General features: G+C 47.1%; 1 protein-coding gene across 3 annotated transcripts in view; it reads right to left on the reverse strand.

The window, feature by feature from the left end:
• Positions 1-1,567: 1,567 nt before the first annotated feature.
• Positions 1,568-13,591, reverse strand: part of COL5A1 (collagen type V alpha 1 chain) — a 143,135-nt gene continuing 131,111 nt past the window's right edge. Inside the window, exons 61-66 of one of the 3 annotated variants that reach the window (XM_071765701.1) lie at positions 13,434-13,487; positions 12,838-13,096; positions 12,348-12,460; positions 10,080-10,271; positions 6,322-6,555; positions 1,568-2,513 (exon numbers count right to left, since the gene is read on the reverse strand). In XM_071765701.1, the coding sequence (XP_071621802.1) occupies positions 2,367-2,513; positions 6,322-6,555; positions 10,080-10,271; positions 12,348-12,460; positions 12,838-13,096; positions 13,434-13,487 (999 nt within the window). In that variant the 3' untranslated portion in view covers positions 1,568-2,366. The remainder of the gene's footprint in view (positions 2,514-6,321; positions 6,556-10,079; positions 10,272-12,347; positions 12,461-12,837; positions 13,097-13,433; positions 13,488-13,591) is intronic. The other 2 variants (XM_071765703.1, XM_071765702.1) reach the window with 2 other exon arrangements.

Genomic DNA, 13,591 nt, shown 5'->3' on the forward strand with positions numbered 1-13,591 from the left:
GGAGTCTGCAGTTTTTTTTTTTAGGGTAGCACCTTTTTTTTTTAAATTTTTTAATTTCATTTATTTATTTTATTTCATTTTCTTTCCCTCGAGTGGAAAATAAAAAAACAAGACCCCATAAGAGGAGGGAGATGGATGGACAGGGCTCTCCCAGACTGCAAAGCACCGCACGGCATCGCCGCTCCCTCCCTTCCTCGGCTGCTGCTGCTCTCTGCTTGAGGAGGAGGGGGGAAAAGACATCATATAAAGGCTTTTCTTCACAGTAAATGTGATGTCTTTTCCTTTCCTTCTTTTCCTGACCCCCCTTGGCTCAAGCATTGCTGTAATACTCCAGGCCAAATAATAATAATAATAATTACAAAAAAATAAAAATAAAAAAAAAAAAAAAAATCAAACCACCCTGCAGCGTCTCTTTTCCAGCCGAGAGATGGAAACAAGGAAAAACAGCCAGGGAGAAAACAAATGGAAGAAAAAAAAAAAGATGGTGTCAGCAGGTTGGGAGCTGAAAAAGCTGCATGAGAAAACACAGCCCATCCTGGCAGAGCCATGGTGGGAAGACCAGGAAAAGTGCAGACTCCCAGGAGTGCTGAGCACGGCTTCAACATCACATCAGGACAGCCAACAGAGACATAAATTAGCACCACAAACATCCAGCAACTTGAGTACAACCTGGTATGGTTACCACCGTGTAAAATGCATGAAGATTCTTGGGGAAAAAGAACCAAAAAACCCACCAAAAAAAGAAAAAGCTGTAAGCACATTTGGTATTTTTTCCTACACGGGCCATATGAGCCACAGCAATAGGATTAAGGAGAGGAGTGGGTCTTCTACATAAGGACCACGAAGGTGCCAGGCACTTCTAATCAAACTGGAAGAAAAGCCTGTGTTGAAAGTGGCCAAAAAGCAAAGGCTGGTGGGAGGTTGGGCAGTGGCAGGGCATCACCAGTGTTGTATTAAAATTCTTCAAATAGATAGCACCACAGAGACATGTAAAAATAAAAAGCACCTTTTTTTTTTTTTGTACCTTTTTTTTTTTTCCTGTCTTACACTTTATATGCAGACAGGACAAATGGATTTCCCCTGCCACTGCAATCTGCTGCTGGGAATGGATTTCTTTCATTATTATTATCATTATTGCTTTAAAAGAATGCTGAAGGAAAAAAAAAAAAAAAAAAAAAGAGAGTTAATTTAAAACATGTATGGTAAGGCAAGCAAGTGAATAAAAAGGCAGAGGCTCAAAGCAGCTCCTGCTTTTAGATTAGGGTTTTGTAGAAATCTTGTTAAAAAGTGGCTTTTACTTCCATCTTTTGAAGCAAATCATTCCAATAGGCATCTGTGGCTCAGGGGGCTGGTTTGCCACTCACTGGGCCCTCATCCTGCAAAGATTCCTGCCTGGATGCAACTCCCAAACCCCTCTGGATCCCGAGGGAAGAGCCAGGGGTGGTGGGGATGGGAGGTGCCATCCTTATCCCCAGGTGGGGCCTTGGCTGGGATGGTGGTGGGAAGGGTGGTGGTGGCCATAGAGCTGGGGTCACATGCATGTTTTGAAGCCAGAAACATTTCAACATTTCAAATAATATACAATACAAATATTTACTTACAAACATACAAAAATATAAGCACCTTTAATACATGGGAAAGAGATGCCCCGTTGTGACTTTTCGCTCTCAGATTCACGGGGTTTGGGTTTGGTTGCAGGCAGAAGGATGCAGTTCAAATGGAGACCCGAAACATTTGGGAAGTGGTCGTGACATCTCTTTGCTAGAGCTGATCCAAATCTCCTGGAAGCCAACAAAATGCCTCCCCCATGAGCTTGGGCAGCTTTGGGATTAGAGCCAGGACTTCAACGTCAAGCTGAAGGCAGGAGTTTCAAGTTTTTTCCATTTTCCCCTTTGGGAGAAAGAAACAAACAAAGGCACAGACGAATCCAGAGACAAGTGCTGGGTAGTGCTTGGGGGCAAGAAGAAGAAGAAGAAGAAGAAGAAGGCTTTGATGGTGGTGGGGTCTGCTTGGTGGCCGTGGTGGTGGCACAGGGAGAGGTCTCCAGGCCAGGCGTGCGGGGCTCGGTCATGGGATTCTGCACCCCTGGTGGGAAGGGGCTGGATTGGTCTGGATGGTGGCACAGAGAGAGGAACTTGGGCAAAACGAGGAACAAAACAGAAAAAAAAAAAAAAAAAAAAATAATAACCCATCGCTGTCCAGTTTCAGAACGTGCATGTGACGAGGAATTCTTTTTTTTTTTTTTTTTTCTTTCTTCGCTTTTTTCTTTTTTTTTTTTTTTTTTTTTTTTTTTTCTCCTTAATTAATGAAATGGCGCAATGAGGTTACGAGGTTGCTCATTTGGAGACTTAGTTTTCTGGTGGCTCTTAGCCCATGAAGCAAGCTGGTCCCACCTCGAATCCAAATTTCTGTGATGCTTCTCCAAAGTCATTGAACATGATGTCGACTATAGGTACTTGCTCTACTTTGGGTGTGTTGATTTCCAGGACAGTTTTCTGATAGCCTTTCTTTGCCTGATGGGGGGAAAAAGGGAGAGAGAAGAGCTCTGGTGGTGCCTCCAACCCAACAGCAAGTTAGCATGAAGGAACATCCACCATCCAGCTGGGAATACACTGAAAATCTTCTCCAGCCATTTTCTAAGTTGAATTAGAGGCACCCAGCACCCAAACACCCATTTTCCCCTGCGGGAATGATCTCAAAATGGGGACTACAGAGCAAACCCCTGGGAGATGATTGCCCCGAGCCCAGATTTTGGTGCAAAACCAGCTCAAAACCCACTACACCCTGCTGTCAGCACATCTCAGAGCTGGAACAGGAGCCTGGTAAAAATATTGTGGCTGTGGCTTAGCTCTTTTGCCTCCCCCAGGACACACATGGGCTGTTGAGCAAATGTGAGCTATTTAATTTGAATATATTAGTTTGACTATTATCTGAGTGCTCCCGAAAAGATCACATTTCAAGTTTGATGGAATTCACAAGGTGATGCTGTCTTTTTATCGTGCCTGGTAGCTATCCAGTTATTTCCGAAATATAAATAATTATTAGAGGAGCAGAAGTGCACCCCAGGGCATACAAAGCTGCACAAACAAGTGAATTTATAGAGCAGCTTTTGGCTCTACCTTTTCCCTCTGATTTGTGGGCCTCAGAAGAATGGGCTGGATGTATCACAGCTACTGAGAGAGGGCTGTAAGAGCAGGAAAAACACATTCCAGTAACAACCTGAACATAAGCCCTGGAGATCATAGAATCACAGAATGGGCTGGGTTGGAAGGGACCTCAGAGCTCATCAAGTCCAACCCTTGCTCCACTCCCCCCGTGGTTCCCAGCCCATGGCACTGAGTGCCACATCCAGGCTCTTTTGAAATATCTCCAGGGATGGAGAATCCACCCCTTCCCTGGGCAGCCCATTCCAATGCCTGAGCACCCTCTCCAGAAAGAAATTCTTTCTAATGTCCAACCTAAACCTCCCCTGGCACAACTTGAGACCTCTTGTGCCCTCTTGTCTTGCTGAGAGTTGCCTGGGAAAAGAGCCCAACCCCCCCCTGGCTCCAACCTCCTTTCAGGGAGTTGTAGAGAGTGATGAGGTCTCCCCTGAGCCTCCTCTTCTCCAGCCTCAACACCCCCAGCTCCCTCAGCCTCTCCTCACAGGATCTGTGCTCAAATCCCCCTCGGATCCCCCAGCCCTGGCTGCAGCAGCCTCCATCCAGGCTGGAGCACGGGTCCTGCACCAGGACCTCTGTGGCAATGCCACATGGGGCAGCCCAACCTCATCTTCATGTGCTGGGGCTCAGTGTTCATTATCCTGCCCCTGGTTCCACGAGGATGAGCTGCCAGGGACCAGAGGTGGTACAGGAGATGCAGAACCTTTCCCTGTGGAGCTGTAATAAGCTCCCTTGGCATATTTTACCTGCTTTTTTATAGCCTGCAAGAAGGTCTCTGGCAGAGGAGAGGCTGGGTCATGCCAGTTTGTAGCCCCAGCATTGCACTGGGGCTCAAGCAGCTTCTCCTGGTGCTCTCGCCCCACCATCAGCTGCTGCTCCCCCTCCTTTCTTTCTTACCATGGTCATTTATTTGCACCACGGTGCCTGGATGTGCCAAAAACCACTGTGAGACAGGCAAAGAAACTTGAAGGAGCTGCAGTTTCTCCATGCAAATGTCCCACGTGAGGGAGAGGAATGCAGGGAACCCCAGCCAAATCTCTTCAACCCAAAGGGTTCCAAGCAGGCACGTCTGCCTTAAAATGTGCAACGTGACATCCCACAGAGACTTCAAAAAGGGAAAGGGAGAAGGTTCTTTTTACCAATGACACATTGAGTTAGCAGGAGACACGAAGTACTTGAGGATAAACTTCCCCACGTGGCTCCTGAGTGTTCCCAGAAGTGGATGGATGCCCTTTCCCTCTCTGCAGGAGTGTTGAAAAGGAGTTGTTCTAATCTGATTTCCCTCGTTGCTCCTCCATTAAAAAAAACGTGCCTGTGCCAGAACAGAACCACTTTCATCTCAAATTATGTGGAGGGCTTTTTCTGTCAAACATCTCAATCTTTCTGTCCCGTGGGCTTCAAGTGCTGCAGTTGCAGAGGGGGAGAATCCTGCACACGTTTTTGCACCAGCCAGCTGGGGCTCTAAATAAATGCAAGCAGCACTTGGCTTTGCCAAATTTACAGCTCCTGAGGGCAGATTTTTCAGAGCCTGAATCAGGCACCCAGGAGAAGGAGGCAGAAGGAAAATGAGGATGCTGAGCCCCTTTGCAAACTCTGCCTGTTGCTGGTGGCCACAGCCAAGGTGCTGAGCAGGGTGGGGTGTGCTGGGCAAAGCCATCTAAGGGAGAAAATGTGGAGAGGGTGATGCTAAAAGTCCCATTTGAAATGCAAAGAGAGATGCCAGCCTCTGTCTCCTGCATCCTATAGTATCATCTCATAGAATCACAGAAGAGTTTTGGCTGGAAAAAAACCTCTGAGGTCATTGCTAACCCTGCACTGCCAAGGCCACCTCAGCATCACATCTCAGGGCTCTGAAATCCCTCCAGGGATGGGGACTCCACCACTGCCCTGGGCCAGGCCCTGACAACCCTTTGGGGAAGCAATTGTTCCTAATATCCAATCCAAACCTCCCTGGCACAACTTGAGGCCATTTCCTCTTGTTCTATCACTTGTTACTGGGGAGGAGAGAGCAAACCCCCCTTGGTCCAACCTCCTTTCAAGTGAGATCTTCCCTCAGCCTCCTTTGCTTCAGCCTCAACACCTCCAGCTTCACATCTTACTTTACAGAGTTGAGCCTTGCTTTGTTGTGTCCTTTCCCAAGGGCAAAGGTGGCTCCTGGGAGGAGCAGGAGTTTGTTTTTTTCAGAGCAAATTGAAGCTTGGTGCTGGGGCTCCTCTGGCAGCTCAGGGGATGCTGGGTCAGAGCTGAGTCCACTCCTGTGCCAAGCTCAGAGCCCTCCTGGAGCTGCACCCAGCAGGGTGCTGCAAAACCACCCCAACCAACCCACTGCCAAACTATCAGTGATTTATCTCCAAGAAGAAAAGCACTTAAAAACATTATTACTGAAGGCTGCAAAACTCCTAGCAGGTGTCAGGGCTTGCCTCTCCCTACAAATGGAGTCAGAGCAAAGGCAAAGAAAGATGCTTAAAAGCAACCTGGGGTTTTGGGCAGGTTCCTTCCTGTATGCACAGCCAGCAAGAAAGCAAAGCAATCCAATTTCTAGATATGCTGCTGCTTTCCCTGACCTCCAGGGGAGTCAAGGACTCTCAGTCCAGGGAAGAACAAGCTAGGGACAATGCTCAAAGCAACTACATCAACCAGCACAGGAAAATTTGGAAGATATTTGCTCAGAGGCAAAGGGTGCTGGATAACCAGAGGAGGGGGACAGACCCCTCCAGCACTCAAGAGTACAGCATTTCTATGATTATTCATTATTTCTCTAATAAACTGATAGCAATGATCAGTCCTAGATTTACAGCTAATGCCTCTTATCAGGTATCCTTTGGAATCAGGTATCCTTTGGTATCCTAACCCTAACCCGGGATTTTCTTAAGAACCTTCTGGTGTACAAGGAAGAAGCAGAAAAGAATATTCCCCTGTAACTTGGTCACCACCAGGTTTGGTTCTTCCTTGCAGTCAAGTTCTGGGTGACCTCTCTCTAAGCTCCCTCCCTACCAAGTTCCCAGTGAAGTGGTCAGCACCAGGACTTTTTCATGACACCGAAGTCAGACGTACTGGAATTTCAGATGGAAAGGTGTATTCATGTGTGCCATAAGGTTTGGATTTCCACAGACACACACAGACACACACAGACAGACACCCAGAGGAACAGCCCACGTACCGCACAGCCGTCGAGGGTGGCTCGGATGTAGGGGTTGTTGTCATAGGACATCTCCTCATCATTGGAGCCCAGGAAACGGATGGCCTTGTCATAGCTGTCAGTGGTGGCATCGTGCCAGGCTACAGACTGGTAGCAGTTGTAGGTGATGTTCTGGTGGGCTGAGGCACTCAGGAGCCGGAGGAAAGTCATCTGCACCACCCCGATGGGGTTCCCATCCGAATCCACGTAGGAGAGCTGGGAGAAGGGGAAAAAGGGAGATGCTGGGGAGTGAGGGGGAATGCAGCACATCTGGGGGGCTTGCAGGACCAGCAGGCTCACCCAGCTTTAGAAACCTTCACATGGAGCTTGGCCTCACCACATCAATAGGGTACAGACCTGGCTCCCACCACGCTACAGGCACAGGGCTGCTCTGGTCCTGGGCAGTTTATGTCTTTTGCTGTTTGGGAGCTAAAAAAGTCAGTGATGATTGCAGGGCAGGAGGAGGAGAGAAGGGGGATTTCAGCCATGGTTACAGAGAAGTATCAAGGATTTGGGGGTGTACATCTCAAGTTTCAGCCAATACTGAGCATAATTCTCCAACTTCGCAAGAAGAGAGAAAGCAGATTTATATAAGGGTTTGGGGTTTTATTTTTATGCCCTATTTAACACCATTTTTTGAGTGCTGTAAGTATTTTGTCCTGCACATACTGGGGTATTTCCCATTATTTTTTCCTGGGCACCACCACCTTGGTTTAGAAGAAATCTTTGCATTTATCCTGCAGCAACCCTGTTCCTGCTGCCAAGGGCTCTGTCCTGCCCTGCTCAGCTAGAGGGAAAATCCATTTGCTGCCTTTAGGGCACATCATGAAACACAAAGCTGCACAGGGACTTGCTCCATCCCATGGAGCTCCTTTTCACCCATGCAGGGTTATGATGTCTAGAAACACATTTCTGCAAAACATGATGTATTGAACCCCCTTCCCCTCCAGCACCCAGGGGAGTCAGGAATTTCTGGGACTTCCCCTTGTCCCCCCCCTAAGGAAGCAGATGGCACAGTGAGTTTGCATGGATAAAATGACTGTACTTGAGGTGGCATCTCCAGCCATGGCCAAACTACCAGAGCTGCTGCTCAGTACTGTCAGCTAGAGACAGTTTCTTTCCTTAGAAATGACCAGGAGGAAAAAAACCAGAGGCACAAAACCAGCGCAGTGTTCTCCGAGGTACCCCAAAACCTGGGGGCAAGCTGCAAACAGGAGAAGAGATTGATAACCAGACAATATAAACCAGTGACATCAAAAAAGAGTAAAAATGAAATAAATATACCAACCCGTTGTCAGGATACTGCTGCACTGTCCTCCTGAGAGTGAAATATGACTGACCAGGAGAGAGCCAGGCATGCCAGGAGCAGAGCTACCAGAAAACCACCAGGACGTGGAAGGAGAGGGACACAACATGCAGATACCTGGTGACAAGTGGCAGGACTTCTTTCCCTTCTTTCTCATATTTTCAAATCAGTGCTTGGCTTGGGAGCCCAGCTGCTTGCTAAGGGGCCCTGGTTCCTGCTCTGCCTCTGCACATTTCATGGAGACCTGTCCCAGCTTTGCAACTGGAGCCACTGGGAACTGGCTGTGTGCATAAGGCTTGCTTCTGGGAACATGGTTTTGCAGAAAAAAAATAAAAATTCCATTCCTGCTTTCTCTGTGACAGTATTTCCCAGTGGCACCTGCCATATGGCTGTGGAGGGGAACAGGCCAGGATGGGTGGCAGGGCTTGTTAGAGCTGCTGAGAATTGTGTGTAGCACACAGCAAGAAAGCAGAGGCCAAAAGAAAACATCTGCAACCCTTTTAGCCCTCTAAATGCAATTTGCCTGCATCGTGAATAATGGCAGGAAACCAGCTCCAAGTGTTCTGTGTCACTGATTAATGATGGTGCAGAAGCACCAAACCAAGATGGTTTCTTTCTATTTCATATTTCCTGTGTTCCTGTTCCTTCAGGTATCCCCAGAAGAAAGGCAAATATCTTCAGAGCTGTCTCTCCCCATGTCAGCAGCCTGGGCTCCCAGCAACCACGTGGAAATATTCCCTGTGGCTCTGGGGATCCCCACAGGCTCAGCCTCCCAAGAGACCACGCTCAGGCTGTGTGGAAAGACACCAGGAATGTTCTCCTTGGAGTACCAGGGACAACTCTGCACCCAGAAGGGAATTCAGGACTCATTCATTCCACCCATCTACACAGTTTTCAAATGATCTTGAAACCAGGCAAACGTCTCCCAGTTTGCTGGTCTCAAATACTGACTGGGTGAAATGAGAGGGTTTTTTCCTAAATAAAATCAATCTTGACTTTTATGGCTTGTGTGTCCAACAGGTTTGTGGTTTGCTAAGGCAGGTCTTCTACGTGCTGGTGGCTTTTTTCAAAAAAAAAAAAAGCAAGAAAATGGCAACACAGAGAGATGGAATGAAGGGCTTCAAGTAGCTCTGAAATTCTATTTAAAAAAAAAAAAAAAAAAGGTCCCTAAGCTCTAAGTTGGCAATTTTCCTCACTGATAAACAGTGAGGAAAAAAAAGCAAAGCACAGAGAAGATGGAGAAATGGAGGTACTCCTACTAGTAACTGATGAAGTGCTCTGTAATTAAGCTATGAGTAGCTGCCCTCTGAGGAGCTACAAGGCTGAAGCTTTGGCTTTGCAGCCTTACTCCATGGTGCAGAAAAGCTGCAGAAGCCAGATCCTTCTGGTGGGCAGAATCAGAGCAAAAGGTGTTTAGTGGCAATGAGATGCAGCTTAGGAAAAAAAGAAAAAGAAAAAAAAAAAAGCAGTGATGTTGTTGTTGTTGTTGCTGTTTTTTGCCTTTTAAGGTGGAAGTTTGGGGCACTGCAAGAAACTCCTGCCCTGGGGAGAGGCTGCCTGCCCAGGTAGCTCAGTGCCTGATGGCAGAGCAGGGGCAGGGTGATTTTATCCACTGAGCCTTTCCTCCTTCCCTAATTCTCCTGGGTTTGGCTGAGCTCATTATCTGCATCCTGCTAACCCAACAGGAATGGACTAGAGGTGTCTGGTGCTTAGAGACCTGGCTCATGCCCCTCAGGTGCTGCTCTGACATCCCTGGCAAAGGGTCAGGCTCTGAGGGAATGATCTATCCTCTGTTAGAGGACAAAATGCTGCAGCTGCTTCTCTGCTTTACATCTTCCTTGCTTGCTGCCATCAAACACTGTTTGACCTTACGACAGTTCTTCTCCCTTGGAAAAAAAAATCCTTAATTGTCTCTAAGTCAAATTCCTGTCTGAGCTGGGCAACACTCATGGCTTCAGATCTTCCTTTAAACCCATGAGCTTTCCATCTCCCGAGCTCCAAGGGTGACCTGGAACCTCCCATTCTGGCTCATCTCCAGTGAGATGAAACCCATCCTTTGGAGCAAACCAGAGCAGAGATGTGCAGCCCCATCAGCTGAGGGCAGGGACACCCAGTTTTGTCCTTGCCATGCTGGGAACTGCTCTGGGGACAGGAGCAGCCCCCGAGCAGCTCCAGCTCTGCAGGTTCCATGTTCCCTCCTAACACAGAGCAAAGTTTGTCACCCGCTCCTGGGGCTTCCAGTTGAGCAGACTGGAAAAACCAAACCTCTCCCCGTTGAATTTTGATTTTCTTTTTCATTATTCCACCTTAAATGTTTTTACTGAGACCAGTAAATGTGGTTATTAGTCCAGCATGCAGAGGGTGACAGGTCTGGCCATACCAAAGCAGATGAGATGCTCTGATTCAGACTAGAGGGCCAAGGTTAACCACTTACCAAAGACCCCCGCTTGTACTGACTATACCATGTGGAAGGCTTTTCTTTGGGCCAACGAGCCATTTTACTCTGTAAAATATGACAGGGGTTTAAGCAAACAGAAAGCACCAAGATGCATCTTACCAGTTTACCGCGCTTGAATTCACTGAACCAGGAGCCTGGGTTTTCCTTTGGCCAAGAAGTAATTCTAGCCTAGTTTGGGGATGGCAAGGAGGAAAGAGAGAAAGAAGAAAAAAAAAAAAAAAAAAAAAAGAAATAAAATAGTTACATTCAGTTCCACAAGCAGACTCTGCAAGTTTTATCGAAACTGCCCAACTTCCTTTAAAATGTTTTCTTAATTTTTATCCACGAGTCACAAGCTCAGACAGCAGAGCCCCAAGGTGCCAGCAGCTTCTCAAGCATGGTGCTGCCCAGAGCTGCCTTAGCAACACCCCCTCTGCTAAGGGCTGATGATCTCTGCCTCTTAGATGCAAACCCAGCAGTGCAGTCTAGCAGTAGGAGAGATAAAAAGGATGGATGGAGAGGAAAAAAGGGAATATCAGTGGTAAAAGATGCCTTGAACTTCATAGGAGGGCTGGGGTGGGAAAGCAGTGCTGGTAATGGAGAAGACTGCTGTCACTCAAATGGCAAATCCAGATCCTGCTGGGCTGGGAAAGGCAAAGAAAGGGATTAAGGAAAAGCCTCTGAGTGTGTCTGTGCAGCACTAAGGGCAGCATGGGCAGCACATCCTGCACAGGCAGGGCTGGAGCATCACACGTGGTGGAGCTCCCACTGCCTGGAGCCAGGCTGGGGTGACCTTGAGAGAAATGAGCTGTTGGAGCATCCTTCATGGCAGCCTCACCTAAGCAGCTGAATCACTTTTTTGGGGTTTTTTTGGTTTGTTTTTCTTTTTGAGTCAGAGCACAAGGAAGGAGTGTGGCTGCCGTCTGCTCCCTCAGCCTCCCACAGCCTGCCACAGTTCTGCTGTAAATCTCTCCAAAAACAACAGCCCAGCTCTATGGAGGTGTCTTGGGATTGTGCTTTCCACTATGTGAAGCATAAAGCAAGGCAGTGTTTTTCCTGCTGAATTTAGGATGGACTGAAAGGGGATAGGGCTTCAACTCTGCTCTGGCTCATAATAAAACCCCACTGCCAATGTTTAATGCTGGTGTGGTAGCTGTTTTCATTCTTTTGCATGGAAAAAAAGAGCAGGCTGAGGCTTTTTCTTCTTTATGCCTACTCCAAAAGCAGAGCAGAAATTGCATTTTAGGAGGAGAACAGCCTGTGGGCAGAAGAGCAGCTCCACAGGGGATGAGATGGGGCTAAAAAGCCACTTGCAGGAGCAGCATGGCAGGGCTGAGCAACTGGGAGGTCACAGGCAGATCCCACTGTTTTAGCTGTCAACATTTTGAGGAGAGGCACAGCAAGTGAATGCAAAGGCAAAGAAATCCATCTCCTCTTCAAACAGCCCAAACAACACCTCCAGAAAGATTGATGTGGCCTGTTACTTGTGGCACGTAGTTCTGGGGGCTGAAATTCAGCAAGCAAACAGCTTCCCCTGGAGTGAACAGCTTTGCTTGCACCTTAACCCAGCTGCAACCCAACTGGGACACTGACACAGCTCTTCCAGGACACTTTGCAAGAATTTCTGCTTGGCCAACACCAGAGCTGGTCCCAAGGTATCAGGGAAAACAGAGTGCAAGGGTATGGGGCCAAAGTGATGGGTACAGCTGAGCACATGGTTATACAAGTAATTTCATCACCACGGTGCAGCAGGCTGGTTGCAGACATTTAGGATGGGAAATAACAAGAAATACTGGGGATAAAATGACAGGAGATAAATATTTATCTGCTCTGCCTGAAGACAAGGGATGGGTAGAGGAATCAGCAGTGCTTATGCACACAGGCAGCAGAGGAACAAGTTAAATGAAGCTCATGGTGAGCCACAGTTCCTGTGCCAGCATCCTTTTCTGCCTTTGTAAAGCAAAGATTTAAAAAAAAAAAAAAAAAAAAAAAGTATTTATTATGCCTGGGAAATCCTCAAAGACATATCCCAAATCACATTTTAAATCTGACTTACTGACAGAAATTCTCTTTGTAACATATTCCTTATTATTTCAGAAGCCAATGTTGTGTAACAAAGAAATGTTCTGGATCTTTAATCCTTACTTACTCTCATTCAATTCTCCTGACACTGACTGCCTATGAATATTCATATTAGGAAACAATCTCTTATCATCATGATACAAGGGAAAAAAACCCAAAACACCCACTCTTGTGTGGACTTACTCCTTCAGATTTCTTATCAGGGAAGATGCAAGTCTCTCCACCAGCTGTGAAATTACAGTAAACTTTGAAAGAGTCCCTGGAGCATCCTTGGTTAGGATCAACCCAATATTCACCTGGATGAAGGGAAGGGAAAGGAAGAAAGGATTAGCACTGGGAAGGAAGGGCAAAGGGCACTCCAGTGACCCTCTCTCCAGGGATGTCTCACTTCTCTCATAGGTGACTATGTATTTTTTGGAAAACTGGTCATGTTCTGATTCCAGATAACAGGAATTATTATTATTATTATTATTTATCCCCATTCTTAGAACACAACAGAACATTTCAGTACTACAATGATCATCTCATCCAACTTTTCTCTGTGCACTCCTTTTCTCAGCCACATTCCCTGTGAGGCACCAGGGCCAGAAAATCCTCAAATTCCTTCTCTTCCTGCACTCACTCAGATTTACCACCTGCAGCTGGGACCCCCACACTGGTTTTCCCCCCTCACCATCTGGGAAGTCGGGGTGACAGAGCTGCAGATCCTTGCAGGTCCTTGCTGGGTTGTGTTGAGTGCCCAAGGGATGCTTCATTTGCTCGATTTCCAGTTTCAAGGAATTCAGAGACCCAAAAATTTCCTCCATGCCATCTGCATAGTCCATGTAGTTGTCAGCATTCCCATCATCCACCAGCTGGCTGGCATCAATGTTACGTCTGGTCCTCTTGGGAGACTGGATGGGCAGAGGCTGGATGACTTCTCCAGGAGGACCCTGGTTTGGGGGGAAAGAACATTCAAGTTCTCAGTGGGGATGAGACACAAGAGATGGCCAAAGAAACCACCAAAACTTAGAAGCAGCATCACAGAATAGACCAGATGTGTAAAACACTCCTGGCAATACTGATAAAAAATAACAACTGGTTCCATTTTGTCATCTTGACATTAGGAACTTCTCCCTTCACCTCCTGCTTTCCTCTCCAGCATCTCTAAGAGGTACCAATCCGTTGCTAAGACTCCTGACATGCTGAATATTTTTCCAGAAATCTTCTACTTCCTAACATTACAGCACTCATTAAATCTAAACCTCAACTGACACTTCATGTACTTACAGGAGGTCCTGGGGGCCCAGGAAGACCCGATTCACCCTTTGGACCTGTTGGACCCTGGGTGGAAAAACAAGGGAAAAACATGTGAGTGACTCAGGAAAAGACTCATGGCTTATATCCCATCCCAAAGCATTTCTATTAATAGCCTCTTGTGGGAAAAA

The sequence above is a fragment of the Heliangelus exortis genome, chromosome 22, assembly GCF_036169615.1.
Source record: "Heliangelus exortis chromosome 22, bHelExo1.hap1, whole genome shotgun sequence".
NCBI lineage: Eukaryota > Metazoa > Chordata > Aves > Apodiformes > Trochilidae > Heliangelus > Heliangelus exortis.